Source organism: Odocoileus virginianus, chromosome 11 (genome assembly GCF_023699985.2).
Source record: "Odocoileus virginianus isolate 20LAN1187 ecotype Illinois chromosome 11, Ovbor_1.2, whole genome shotgun sequence".
Taxonomy (NCBI): Eukaryota; Metazoa; Chordata; class Mammalia; order Artiodactyla; family Cervidae; genus Odocoileus; species Odocoileus virginianus.
In genome coordinates this window covers 32,353,954-32,368,277 of record NC_069684.1, presented here as the reverse complement: position 1 = coordinate 32,368,277, position 14,324 = coordinate 32,353,954, and the positions used below count along the sequence as shown (strand labels likewise).

Here is a 14,324-nt window from a genome sequence, read left to right as displayed (position 1 = left end):
CTGGCGGGGGGCAGGCTGCACTCTGGCTGTGTCCCACGGCCCTGCTTCCACAACCCTTAGCCTCACGTCCACGAGCTGCCTCCTGCCCACCCAGAGCTCTTCTCGGGGACCTTTAGGCCAGTGGGTGGGTCCCTCAGAGGACGATCCTGTTCTGGGTGTCGTGATGTCCAGTTCCTCAGCGGGTCCTTCTCCGTGAGATCCGTCAGCCAGGATCTCTCGGCGGAGATGGGGCCCAGCCTGGCTTTGTCCTGCTTTTCCCTGGGAGGAGGCCGAGGCCAGTCTGCCCGCCTCCCCGACCCCAGCCCTAACCTCCCCCTCCCTCTGGAGGCTCCTTGGAGGCCTGCCTGGAGTCAGCGCCCTCCAGATGTGGGCCTTCTGAGTTAGAAAGTCCTAGAAAGCTGGCAGGCCCCCCAGCTTAGACCAGACGATCTGAAGTCTTCCCAGCAGCCTCAGTGTGGGCAGCATGCTGGGGCAGGGGCTCCCCAGCTGGGGTCCACACTTCCCTGGTCTGTGCCCACACTTGCATCTCGAGGCTGAAGGAGGCCTGGGGGTGGGGGCTAGAGGTGGCGCTGGCCCTGCCTGCCGCCCTGCCGGCTCCCAGGCCATTCCTCACATGTCTTTCTTCTTTGAAGGTACCAAAAAGCTGACCAATAAGGCCACCCTGTGGTACGTGCCCCTGTCGCTGAAGAATGTGGACAAGGTCCTGGAGGTGCCTCCGGTTGTGGTAAGGAGACCCTACCCACTTTTCCCAGGCAGGGGGCGGGGGGCGCCAAGTCTTATGAGAGTGGGAGGCATGGGGGAGGGACGTCCCTTCATGCAGAGAAGGCCAGAGCGGCTGGCCTGGGCCCTGCAGATACCAGACCCCTCTTGGAGGGCCCTGGTCAGAGGCAAGATGGGCAACAAGACTGTGCTGGTGACCAGTCTAGAGGAGACCACAGTCCTGGGGAGACAGGCTGAGACAGCTGTTTCAGCCCCGCTCTCTCTCCCGCCGTTTCCACTTCCTTCCTTGGTTTTTCTTGTTTGGGTTTTTCTCTGGACAGACACGTCTGTACATGAAGAGACTTTGTCGTGTTCATGCCCAGGTGCCCCACTGCAGGCAGGCTTGGGGGGCAGGCATTCCGAGGGGGAGATTAGGCTGATAGAGGGGTTTAACTCCTCCCCTCACAGCGCCCCACCCCTCCTCCTGCGGTCCCCCTATCCCTGGATGTTCCGAGGACATCTGTGACCCGCTCTCCCTGGAGGCCAGGCGCTCTGCTCTCATCCCTGCAAGGACGAGCTGTTCTCAGAGAGGCCTGGGCCTGGCTTGGCTGTGTCTGCCCCTGCAAGGGAGTGTTTTTCTGTGGCCGAGATGTCCAGAGAAGAAACTTCTAAGAAATAGTAAAGTGGGGACCCAGGCAGTTAGGGACTGTATCGCACTCAGGGAGGAGCACTCCCTAGTCTCCTCCTCCTTGCTCCCCCACCACAGGCCCCTTCCACTCTGTCAGGTCCCCCCACCGCCCACAGGCCTACGGCAATGGGGGCTTGCTCCCTGTCACCTGGGGGGTGCTCCCAGCCCATAGCTCATGTCTGACCAGCACGCTGCCTGCCCCTGTGGAGGTGGTCAAGGCCCTGGGGAGTCGGGGGAGGGCCACTCAGCTTCTGGGCTCCAGCTGCCCTTAAGTCTAGACTTTTAAACAGCATTCCTGGTGACAGGCGTCCTCTCTACATGGACTGGGAAGGGTGCTCAGACCTTGGTCTGCATCCGATTGGTGGTTCTGGGTTTGGTACTGTGAGGGCAGGGTGGTGGTGTCCGCAGCTCCGGGCCGCCCGTCCTTCCACACGCGAGGAGAGGGCAGGTGCTCGGGGCCAGATTCCCTCATGTCCCATCTGTTTGAGTTTCCCAGGAGCCCCTGTGACACAGCCTGGGGACTCGAACCACAGTTCATTCTCCCAGCTCTGAGGCCAGAAGTGCAGAATCACAGTGCCGGCTGGGCTGCCCTCCTGCCGGAGGCTCTAAGCCAGGGGTGATCCTTCCCATGCAGTCTAGTTCCAGGCATTCCAAACATTCCTTGACCTGTGATCGCATCCCTCCAGCCTCTGCCTATGCGGTCACCTGGCTGCCTTTCCGTATGTGTGTGTGTGTGTGTGTGCGCGCGCGCGCGCATGTGCGCAGGAGTGCACATGTCTTAACTAATTATTCCTGCACAGACCCTAATTCCCAGAAAGGTCACATGCTAAGTCCCAGGTGGACAGGAATTCTGACAGGCTGCTGTTGAAGCCAGAACACTGGCCTTCTGTCCAGCCCGCCTCTCTCTCTCTCCATCTCTCCCTCCCTCCCTGCCCGTACCATCTACCCCCCCACCCCCTGCCCACCGCATTCTTCCTGGAGCTCCTCTCTCTGTTTCTGACCATTTTGTCATTTTCAAGCAGCACTGACTGAGGGGTTTTAAGACCCAAGAAGCAGGTGTGAGTCTGAGGCTCAGTGACTATCTTTTTAGAAAATACAAGTGTGCTTATCCTCGCTTTCATCTTTCCCACTAAGCACTTGATGTTAAATTAGCCACATCTCATATAAACACTCAAACACAATTATTTAACTTTTAGATTTAATTTTCAGATGCTACACAGTTTTAGAAGTCTCCAGCAGGCTTTATCTCTGGCTTCAGTAGCCACGTGATATGTCTTCAGGGGTTGCTGCTGAAGGAGGATTCCTGGGCTAGGCACATCAGCGCTTGCTTCCTTCTGGCTCCTAAAGGCAGGGAGTGCGGTGGGCCCGGGTGCTGAGAGCTGGTGGGTTTTTAGCCAGCAGGGGAGGGGCAGGCAGCATCGGGCTCTGCTGGCTCCTGTCCCCCTCCCCTCTGCATGTCACCCCTCTCGTCTGCCGCTCTCCCTCCCACATCCTGGTGGGGCCCCCTGGTCGCTTTCCCATTCCCTTTGTTTAGCCGGGTTTGATGAAACATAAATATCAACTCTGCCCATGTTGCAGGGGGTGTTGGAAGCGTTCCACTGGGTGCAGAGAGAGCTCCAGATGGGAGAAGCTGTGTGGCTTACAGCTGCAGCCATTGCTAATATTTATTTGCGTTTTCTTCCCCCCAACACGTGCTAGGCCCACGTACACGCCTTCGCTTGACTCCACATATAGGTCTGTTGTTTTCTGGGGCACAGCCCATCTGAGTCCTGAAAAGCCCAGCTCTGACTCCCAGGAGCACGGATGCTCAGGTGCTGGGAGCTTGACCATCAAGCTTCCTAGGTCCTGCTAGCCTCCTCTGGCCGACCCCGCACTGATAGTGGTTATTTACTGAGCACATACATCATTCTGCCTCTGTGTGTGTATCTTACATGTCTCACACATGCAGGTATGTTACGTTGATCATACATACATCCCACATGTACATATACATAGATATCTCACAGAGCATACATTGCACATGTGCATATACACTGCTATCACACATACGTGTGTGTGTGGGTCGACCACATGAGTGCCTCTTCCTGGGGAAGCCCAGCTGTCCCCTGTGGTGTCACTCAGTGAGGACTTCATCACTATGCTCCACCTCGTCCCCCAGGGACCAGGGACTCGGTGACCCTGTGATGAATCAAGAGGCCTCTGATGTCTTGGAGACAGCTGTGGCCCCCGAGAGGCTGGGGGAGCACTGGGGAGTGGACTCTGGTTTTTATTGATGTGTCAATGTGAGCCTAAGTCAAAAGGCTCACTCAGACTGTTGCCCCGGATGTTTGGGCAGTCTTCTGCTTCAAGTGAGCTGGGCCTGGTGAGCCCTTGGGGATGAGTTGGGTGTCAGCCCATCGAGAGCATGCTGTCATGATGTTGTCCCCAGATTTTAAGTCAGCAGGAGGTGTTTGTTTGTGAAGAGGCTATGTTTTCTTGTTCCTCATGGCTGGTGTCAGAGCCAGGGCCCCTATCAGCCCCCACATGAGTGCAGAAGTCTCATGACCCTGCTGGACACGAGGATTTATTAGACTGGGGAGGTTGGCTCTTTCTTTAAAAAAAATCTCTTCAAAGGCATTCCTTGAGGACACGTAGGTCGTCCTTCAGCTTCACTAGAAAGGCACAGCACAGTCTCTGCTCTTGGAGGCCTTGCTCTGTGGTGGGACGTGAGGGATCGTCTGTTTATGGAGGGAGAGGCTCGGGGTTCCCTGGTGCCCTCAACACCTACCATACTTTGTTTCTTTTGGACATATCACCCCGCTCCCTTCAAAGCCTCCTTCAGAGACGGACTCTCAAGCCCAAGATGATGGTAATGAAGCCATTGAATGCGTTCAGACTTCAGTGATTTTGCAGCTGAGCCACTTGCAAGAAAAGCAAGATATTGAAAACCAGATTTTGAAAGAATATCTGAAATTTCAGGGTCAGAGAGGAGCACGCAGGGCCCCAAGCCCAGCTGCCTGTCCACGGGCTGAGTGGGAGATGCAAGTGGAAAGGATGGAAGGGCATAGGTCAGAGCCCGTCAGGAGAGTGGCCAGGCAGGGGTCAGCAGGGAGGCCCTGAGGACCCCAGACCTCCCCAGTGGATCCCGGGACAGAGGGTATTGCCTGCACTGGGCCCCAGGGCAGTGGGCACCAGAGGACCCAACATTCTCCATTTTGCCATGTTTTATTTTCATGTTTATATTTACCTTCTTGGATCAGAATACCCGTGATCCATCAGGAGAGCTTTGGTGGGTGTCCCTTATACACCAGCAGCCTGCTTGAGTGGCTGGGAGTCAGCGGAGTGAGGCCGCCCAGCGTCTGGGGGCACATGGGGACCTGCCCTCTCCTCTCCTGGTCTTGAGGGCAGCCTTTCTGGGGCTCTCTGACTCTCTTGTTCTTTGTCTAGGAAGGACTGGGGCAGCTAAATATAATATGGAAAATGACTGAGATCGTCAGTGTGATGTTTTAATGGTGAAAAACTGGGAGCAGACTAAGTGTCCAGATATTATGGATCCATCACATAAATTATGGCAGGATGATACATGAGAGGAGGGAAGGCTGTGACTTTTGAGCTTCACGTACAGCACAACAGAACCTTTTATACACACGGGCAGAAAAGCAGTTCCAGGGAGGACGTCACTCAAATGTCTGACCCAGTCTCTCTTGCCCAGGGAGGTCTCCGTGGTATTTTCCCTCCTCTGTGTCTTTATTATTTATATCGAGCGTGTATTGTCAGAGAAAGACATAGTTCCAGTTGCAGGAAGGCGGGGCACACGGGAGGAGGCGACCTGAGGGCCAGGCCTGACCCTCTCCTGTTTTCCCACCCCGCCCTGCCCCACAGTACTCCCGGCAGGAGCAGGAGGAGGAGGGCCGCAAGCGCTACGAGGCCCAGAAGCTGGAGCGCATGGAGACTAAGTGGCGCAATGGGGACATCGTCCAGCCCGTCCTGAACCCAGGTAGGAGCCGGGCTGCGGTCTGGGGCCGAGGCGGTGAGGCCTGCTCGTGAGCGTTGTCTTGCTGGGGCCAGTGCGTCCCCAAGTGCTGTCTTGTGGGGTACTGTCCCTTTGACCCTGCAGCTTGCAAGCCCCGTCCACATGCCGCAGCTGACCACAGGGCTGGGGGACAAGCCTGAAGGCCTCGGTGTATCTGCTGCCATGGATCGCTGACCGGAGGCCCCCCAATGGGAGGGGCCTCACTACCTGGGCAGAGGGATGCACACCTGGCCATGAAGAGTTTGTCCCCCTGGTTTACCTGGAGTGTGTTTTTGATGGGATTTCCAGCTTATAAAGAGACAGAATGGCTGACTTCCTTGGTGACGCAGTGAATAGGAATCCACCTGCCAGTGCAGGGGACAGAGGTTCGATCCCTGGTCCGGGAAGATCCCACATACTGCGGAGCAACTAAAAGCCTGTGAGCCATAACTATTGATCCTGTGCTCTAAAGCCCAGGAGTCACAGCTACTGAAACCCCTAGAGTCTGTGCACGGCAAGTAGTGAGCCCACGCACCTACAGCCTGTGCTCCACAGCAAGAGAAGCCACGGTCCTGAGAAGCACGCATACCACAACTGGGGAAAAGCAGACACAGAAAGCAATGAAGACCCAACACAGCCAAAAAAAACAGAATGGCAGCAGCATGTCCCACATTGTCCTTCCCGGCCCACTGCCCAGATGTGGGTTCAGCAGACGGACTCTGAGCGCCCGGACAGCTTGGGGCGCAGAGAACTCTGCCAGGCCCGGCTCCTCACGGCTGCTTCCTCCAGTCTTCCTCCTAGTGCCTGGAGGGCTGCGGCCATAACAAAACCTCCGTCCACAGTCCCGATAGGCAAGGGAGGCTGTCCCGCGAGTCCCTGATGGAACAGATTCAGGGCTGGGCCTTGGGGCTTCAGCCTGGTGTCGCACGTCACCCTCCTCTGCGCACACCTGACCACATCTTCCTGCGAGGAGTGCGGGCTGTGTGTCCTCTCCTCTCCGTGTTGGCCGGGCTCCCGGGGTGAGTGTCCGTGTTCCATGCTGGGTCCCAGAGTAGCACCTCATGGGCCCTGCGTGTGGGTGGTGTGGCTCCTGATCCGGCCCTTGCCTGCTGTCTGAGGACCGGCCCCAGGTCACCCCCTCTCCACTCGATGCCGCTGCTCCATGAGCCCTGGGCTCTGCCCCTCTCCCAGTAATGAGCGCGGTGAGCTCCAGGGCCGGGGCTGGAGAGACTGAGGCTCTTGTGATGACTTCAGTGTGATCAGGCCCCGGGCATGTGCCACAGGCGGTCAGCGACCTCAGTCCCAGGCTCTGCTTTCAGGAGGGTGGGTGAGCAGGCAGGTCAGGAAAGGCACAGAGGGACACGGCGGAGTTGCAATGTCTAAAGAAAGACACAGACTTGGTGTTGGGGGAGTTCCTGGGAGAGAGCCTGGAGCAGGTTAAATGGCAACTTCCTCCCCCCAGGACACAGATCACAAATCCCTGGGCCCTGTGACCGCAACCTGATTCGCGGAGGGGGGCCTCTGCAGATGGAATCAAGTTAAGGGTCTTGAGATGCCCAAATCCAGTGACCAGTGTCCTTGTCAGAGACTGAAGGGGAGCAGCAGTGTCAGCCCGAAAGCAGCAAAGAGAGGGGCTGGGAAGAGGTGCTGGCTGGCCTCTGAGGGCTGAATCCACCCCTCCTGGGGTGATTGCTGGCCAGTGCTGGGACAGAAGCTGGGGCTGAAGGCAGTCTCAGGCTTTGAGGGCCATGGGGTTAATCCTGGCTTACTCCTTTGACTGACTGTCTGGGAAACTAAAATTACTCAGGGTTTTCAATCAGTTTAAACTCCTTCACTCATGAGATTATTTTCTGTTTGCAGTCCTCTGATTGTAAATCTGATACATAGTATTTTTTAGGATCTCTTGCTTTCAAATGATATTACTGTAAGATGGCATTCTGAATCTCAAGCTTTTGTGATAGATTTTTATAAGCTTTAGTTTCACCTTTTCTGGCCCTAATAAAAATGCATCTTTTCTAAATATAAGACCAGAAACTATCAAACTCCTAGAGGAGAACATAGGCAAAACACTCTCCGACATAAATCACAGCAGGATCCTCTATGACCCACATCCCAGAATTTCAGAAATAAAAGCAAAAATAAACAAATGGGACCTAATGAAACTTAAAAGCTTTTGCACAACAAAGGAAACTATAAGCAAGGTGAAAAGACAGCCCTCAGATTGGGAGAAAATAATAGCAAATGAAGCAACAGACAAAGGATTAATCTCAAAAATATACAAGCAACTCCTCCAGCTCAACTCCAGAAAAATAAATGACCCAATCAAAAAATGGGCCAAAGAACTCAACAGACATTTCTCCAAGGAAGACATACAGATGGCTAACAAACACATGAAAAGATGCTCAACATCACTCATTATCAGAGAAATGCAAATCAAAACCACAATGAGGTACCATTATACGCCAGTCAGGATGGCTGCTATCCAAAAGTCTACAAGCAATAAATGCTGGAGAGGGTGTGGAGAAAAGGGAGCCCTCTTACACTGTTGGTGGGAATGCAAATTAGTACAGCCACTATGGAAAACAGTGTGGAGATTTCTTAAAAAGCTGGAAATAGAACTGCCATATGACCCAGCAATCCCACTTCTGGGCATACACACCAAGGAAACCAGATCTGAAAGAGCCACATGCACCCCAATGTTCATCGCAGCACTGTTTATAATAGCCAGGACATGGAAGCAACCCAGATGCCCATCAGCAGACGAATGGATGAGGAAGCTGTGGTACATATACACCATGGAATATTACTCAGCCATTAAAAAGAATTCATTTGAATCACTTCTAATGAGATGGATGAAACTGGAGCCCATTATACAGAGCGAAGTAAGCCAGAAAGATAAAGACCATTACAGTATACTAACACATATATATGGACTTTAGAAAGATGGTAACGATAACTCTATATGCAAAACAGAAAAAGAGACTCAGATGTATGGAACAGACTTGTGGACTCTGGGAGAAGGCAAGGGTGGGATGTTTCAGGAGAACAGCATTGAAACATGTGTATTATCTAGGGTGAAACGGATAACCAGCTCAGGTTGGGTACATGAGACAAGTGCTCGGGCCTGGTGCACTGGGAAGACCCAGAGGGATCGGGTGGAGAGGGAGGTGGGAGGGGGGACTGGGATGGGGAATACATGTAAATCCATGGCTAATTCATATCAATGTATAACAAAAACTACTGTAATGATGTAAAGTAATTAGCCTCCAACTAATAAAAATTTAAAAAAAAAAAAATAAAAAAAAAAAAAATAATAAAAATGCATCTTTCTAGGCAATAGGGACTGACTTTTAACCACTTCTTAAGGATGTCGCATATCCATTCTCTGCAGGCTTTTTAAGCATTGCCATGTGCACTTGGCACTGGGGTCTCCTAACACTTGTGCCCCTCCCTGTGGGAGGACCCCCGTCCCGCCTTGGGGAGACAGGATCGACCCTGTACTTGCCACCCTACCACCTGCAAGTCCCCCTGGTTCTGCAGCTCTCCGTTACTTTTGCAGTCAGAATCAGATTTCATCTCTGTGGCTGTTGCCTAGCAACCCCTGCGAGGGGCCAAGTTCATCTTTCAGGTATCTTTTCAGAGAGTCTGGGAGTTTTTTAGAAGCCCAGTTTTTCTTACTGTGTTTCCTCCATCTAACAAGACAAAATACAGTTACCTTGAACTCTTCAGTTCATGACCATTAGTTGTCCAGCCTTAACTGTGTAGGGACTGTCTGGTCCTGTGATTAACTGTGTAGGGACTGTCTGGTCCTGTGACCCACCATCCATTCTGGGGGCTCTCAGGTTTATGACGGAATTAGCTCTGCCTCTTCCCTGGCCTTTGGGTTTGAAGCAGTGTTCACCTCGTAGTCTGATCCCCACTGTCCCCAGTGTCCCCACTGCTAGGACAACTGGGGTCTCTTTTTGTTTGTTTATTTTTTGGTTGTGCTCGGTCTTTGTTGCTGTGCACGGGCTTTCTCTAGTTGAGGTGAGCAGGGGCTCCTCTTCCTTGCGGTGCTCGGGCGTCTCTGCATGGCTTCTCTAGTGGAGCACGTCTAGGGTGCCTGGGCGCAGTAGTTGCCACACGCAGGCTCAGTAGTTGTGGCTCTTGGGCTTAGTTGTTCTGTGGCATGTGGAATCTTCCCAGACCAGGGGTCGAACCCATGTCCCCTGCATTGGCAGGTGGATTCTTACCACTGGACCACCAGGGAAGCCCAACATCTGGGGTCTTGAAGAGTCAGACCATCCGCTCGTTCTTGGGCTGGGCCTGGACCCTGCCTCCCTGAGGTCAGCCAGTACCTGACTGCCCCTGCTGGCCAGTCCACTCTGAGCCACCCACAAGAGTGCTTGGTGCCTGCCCGCTGGGGGCTGGCCCTGGATGGGAGATCCTTCTCCCTGGGGTCTGGCCAGGCCCTGTCACCCCAGCTCCTAGCAGCACTTGTCCTGGGGAGGAGGAAGGAGCAGGAGAAGGAACCTCTGGGCTTGCACCCCAGCTCTGCTCCATGGGGACTTAGCCTGTCTGCACCTCAGGTTCCTGCTATGGGCATGAAGGAGGGGGGTCTGTGCTTATCTCTGGCTGCCCTGGGGACCTCACTCAGTTTCCAGACATCATTCTGAAATTGCAGGTTCAAAGATGAGGCGCATTAGTCAAGGTCGTGGTAATTGCTTCCATTCTAAAATCCTAGTGCCTAACACTAGAGGTTTATTCCCTGTAAAGTCCTAATCCGGAGACTCTCCTCCAGGAGGTGGGGACCTTGGCCTCATAGCTCCGCCTCTGTGTCAGGTAGCTCCTGGCACCTCGGTAGGGGAAGGAGCAGGGAGGCTCTCTGTCAGGGGCTCGATGAGTTGGCCCTGGGTCGGGACACTTCTGCTCACTCTCCTGTGGGGGCTGGGAAGTATGGTCCAGCCAGGAAGCAGGCGAGGAGACAGGCCTGCCCAGTTCTCCCTCCTGGTCCCATGTGTGCACGCCGCCCTCAAGGACAGTGACCACCGTCCTATCCAGCGCCACGTCTGTCTGTTCGGGCAGCACTGGTCACATCACAGAGGACCCCTGTATGTCTGCGCCTTGCCCTTGGGCTTTGAGGACCCATCTCACATTTCTCTCTGTTCCCCTAAGAGACAGAGCGTAAAGAACAGGGGAAGGGCCACTGAGGATGACCAGGGACAGGAGGTGTCTGCGGACCCCCCAGCGCAGTCCCAGCCTCTGAAGCCCTCTGAACCCCCAGAGTTACAACTCATGGCCCAGGGAAGGAGCACTGAGGGTGTGGGTGCATTTTTCTTTCCTGTCAGAAGATTGGTATTTTCACTTGTTAAAAGCACATCAATGCAGGTTCCAAGAGCACTGAATTAGTAGACATGGCTTAATTGATATTTTAAACATTACTACAGAACACAGGGGGAGGGCATCTGTTTGACTCGGTGGTTATAATTATTTCAAATGGCTTGTCATTTGAATAAGTAGATAGTTGACATGACAAAGGTTTTTGTATGCTATTTCCATTGTTTGAAATTAAAAAAAAAAAAATCTTTTGTCATTGTCCACCCGCAGACCTCTTAACTGGTCAGAGCAGTTCCTGAGAGTGGGCCAGATTTGAGGCTTTTCATTTCCATTCATGCTGTAAAATAGCTACTTTGATGTTTTTTATGAGCAGGACACAAAGCAGAGAAAGCGCCACAGGGAACTGTGTGGCTCTCGGTGCCTTTTTGTTCTTTGCAGAGAGAGGCCCAAGGGAGACAGTCCTTGAAGATCGGGGGTGTCGTGGGCTGCTAGTGCTGCACTGGAGTGTTTCTCTGATGGCTGTGGTGGCAGAGGGACTTAGCTGGTATTCTCTGTGGCCCTTGGGCTGCGCCCCTCCGTCCAGTCTCCCCAGGCCAGGGCGGGCATCTGAAGCCCCAGGCCACAGTAGGTGTGGCCGTGGGTGCACCTGACCAGCAGGGGCCATGGTCTCCTCCTGAGCAGAAAGAGGGTTTTGGGTGCTCTTCTCCACTTGGAATGAAATGAGGAACTGGGCAGGGCAGCGTCCTGGACACCTTCTCGGGGCCTGCCTTCTCATCCAGTGTAGTGTGTCCGGCGATGTTTCCTTGAGACCCAGTGTGGTTCCCTGATGATTTGGACTGTTCTGGACGACCCTGAGCCTGGGAGGCATCTGGGAGAGGAAGCATCTCCTCCCGGGGGTCATCTGCACTGACCAGTCCCCGGGGAGGCTGGGGGCCCTGGGGCCCCCTCCCTGAGCCATGGAGCTATGTGTGCTGTCTGTTGTCTGGTTTTAGACAGCGTCCTTGTGCCCCTGCTCCCGAGGGGTCCACCTCCAGGTGGGTGGGCGGGAGGGTGGAGTCTTCAGAGCTGGCCTCTCGGCAGGGTGTTCTCCACCGGCTCCCAACACTGCGACAGGCTGTGGCTTCAGACACATCCCAGGTGGAGGGTCCACCTGAGGCTGGCGCCAGGACCTCCCATGGCAGCTGGCTCCTGCCTCTGCTGGTCACACAGGGAGCCCGGGGAGCAGGCCAGTCGCCAGAACCCCCCGAGACAGACGCTGACCACAGATAACAATGAGAGCCCCGCACCCTCCCCATCTCCTGAGCTGGAGCCCCTTCATGGCCTCCACCACAGCCGAGGGCCCTCCCAGCCAAGAGCGCATCAAGATGGTCGAGTCCCTCCCGCAGGGCCCTCTCAGAGCAGATGGCACTTCACATACGAGCTTGAAACTTGAGTCTAAATCTCTCTAAGCTGGCAGGCTTGAGAACAAATAGCAAATATCTTGAGTTTGAAAGTCAGTTCTCAAAACCCCGGCTCACAGGAACGCAGATCTTCCTGCTTCAAGACCCCCGCAGACAACCACACCTCCTGGGATCCCACGTGAAGGAGCACTGGGCAGAGTCTCAGAGGCAACTGTCGATGCTGGGTGACCCACCCTGGGTCCTGAACACCGTTACTTCCTACACAGGCTTTTCTGTCTACATCCAAACACAGGAAGGACCTTTCTTCACCTGCAGGGTGTCTCAGCCATTCAGGGGCCCAGCAGGCTGGCTTCCTCGGCAGCTCCGTCTTGCTGGGGCAGGAAGGGGCCACCCTCTCTGGGCACCAGCTGTCCGGGCAGGAAACAGATGGGCGTCAGCCATCCTTCCCAGAAGGGCCTGGGAAGGCGGAAGCAGGCATGGCAGGGGGTCTGCCCAGAAGCCCCTTTGTTGAATTACTCACACCTGTCAGAAGAGTCAGTGTTTTGAGGGATGGTGTCACTTTCTGGAGATCGGGCTTGCTTTCTTTTTCTTTCTTTTTTTTTTTTAAGTGTAGCCTCTTAGAGATTTGCAGCAGCAGCCGTGCCACATGGGTGAGGGGGTGGTGGCTTGGTGCTCTGGGAAGATGCATGGGGGACGCAGGAGGAAAAGCCAGCACCCCTTCCGGTGCTGCGTATCTTGGGCCGGGTCAGCACCAAGGGCCAGCTGGAGTCCAGGATGGGGTCTGTGTCTCACACCTGCGGTGTCTCTGTCTGGTCTGGAGTCTCTGCCTATTGTTGTGTTTAATGAAGTCACAACTTTTGAGAGACTGTATAATAAATTGCTAAAGTGTTTATGGAATGGGGCATGAAAGTTGGATGGGTGACTATGTCCTAACAGATGGCCACATCCATCCTGGGGGCTTATAGCCCAGAGGTGGAGGTGGGCAGTGGCTGCCCGTGGGGCAGGGCAGGGCCTCACTAGAGGCACTGGTGTCCCCAGGAAATGACTTCACGACCCACTATCCAAGTGGCTAATTAATCCTTAAGCCTTCCCCCCATGGACTGGAGCGTTTTGAGACCAGTGTTCCTTAGAGAAACCCCACCCAGGGTGGTGGCAATGACCATGTGAACGTCAGGACAGTGTCGCACTGCGGGGCCCTTAAGCTGTGGAAACCTTTCAGTCTTGTGACCTAATCTCTCTCCTTTATGATTCCAGAGCCGAACACGGTCAGCTACAGCCAGTCCAGCTTGATCCACCTGGTGGGGCCTTCTGACTGCACCCTGCATGGCTTCGTGCACGGAGGTAAGGACAAGTGACCCTTGCTGTCCCTTCCCACTCATTGGTTCCTCATTAATCCCCCCAGGAGACCATGCTGGCATCTGACCCAATTTAGGCTCTTGTGTTTAATGAAGTATGAATTTCAACTTTTAAGAAGTTGCATAATAAATTACCGAAATACTGTCGGCGCCTGTTTTTAAAACTGGTAAATGAAAGTCAGATGGGTAGCTGTCCTAACAGAGGGTCACACGCAACACTGGGAGCTTACAGCCACGAGACGTCTAATGGCTGCCCGTGGGTCAGGGCAGGGCCTTTGGGGGAACAGTGAGGGCACCAGGGAGTGCAATTGTGACCCACCAAGAGAGAAGGGTTAATTCAGCATGGTCTTGCCTCTGGTGTTTGCATGTATTTCTTCCTTTAATCAGACTCCACCTCAGACAGCACAGGCCTTGGAGCTCCCAGCTTGAGGACCACAGCTGGCACAAAAGAGGACTTAGTTCCAGTCTCACAGAGGGATGCTTTCTACTTTAACAGTGTGTGATTATTTTCTTTGTGATTTAAGGAAAATATAAATGGTACGTCATAATCCATAGTTTAATGGAGATAATCATCTCAAATGACATTAAAGTAAACTTTAAAAAAGAAAAAAAGGATGATATAAAGAAAAAACAAAAGGGGAAAAGTCGGGAAGCAGTATGGCAGTTAGCAGAAGTTGTGTGGGTGGTGGGAGTCTGGGCACTACTCCTCTTGGCATGCCAGTAGTTCCTCATCCCCCGGGTGTGATGGGCACTTGCACATGGTATTCATTTGCACTCATTTCCAATTGCCTGAAATGCCAAGTTCTTCTTTCTTCTACACTGTGAAAACTCCTATTCATCCTTCAAAACCCCATTCCAATAGTGCTACTCCATGC

The 14,324-nt window shown here is 53.9% G+C and overlaps 1 protein-coding gene across 3 annotated transcripts in view; it reads left to right on the top strand.

The window, feature by feature from the left end:
- The window catches only part of ACOT7 (acyl-CoA thioesterase 7), a 99,129-nt gene that overhangs the window by 52,057 nt on the left and 32,748 nt on the right, over positions 1–14,324 (top strand). For all 3 annotated transcript variants that reach the window (XM_070474199.1, XM_020904477.2, XM_020904476.2), the window contains exons 4-6: positions 633–724; positions 5,249–5,363; positions 13,349–13,435. In XM_070474199.1, coding sequence (XP_070330300.1) covers positions 633–724; positions 5,249–5,363; positions 13,349–13,435 — 294 coding nt within the window. The remainder of the gene's footprint in view (positions 1–632; positions 725–5,248; positions 5,364–13,348; positions 13,436–14,324) is intronic.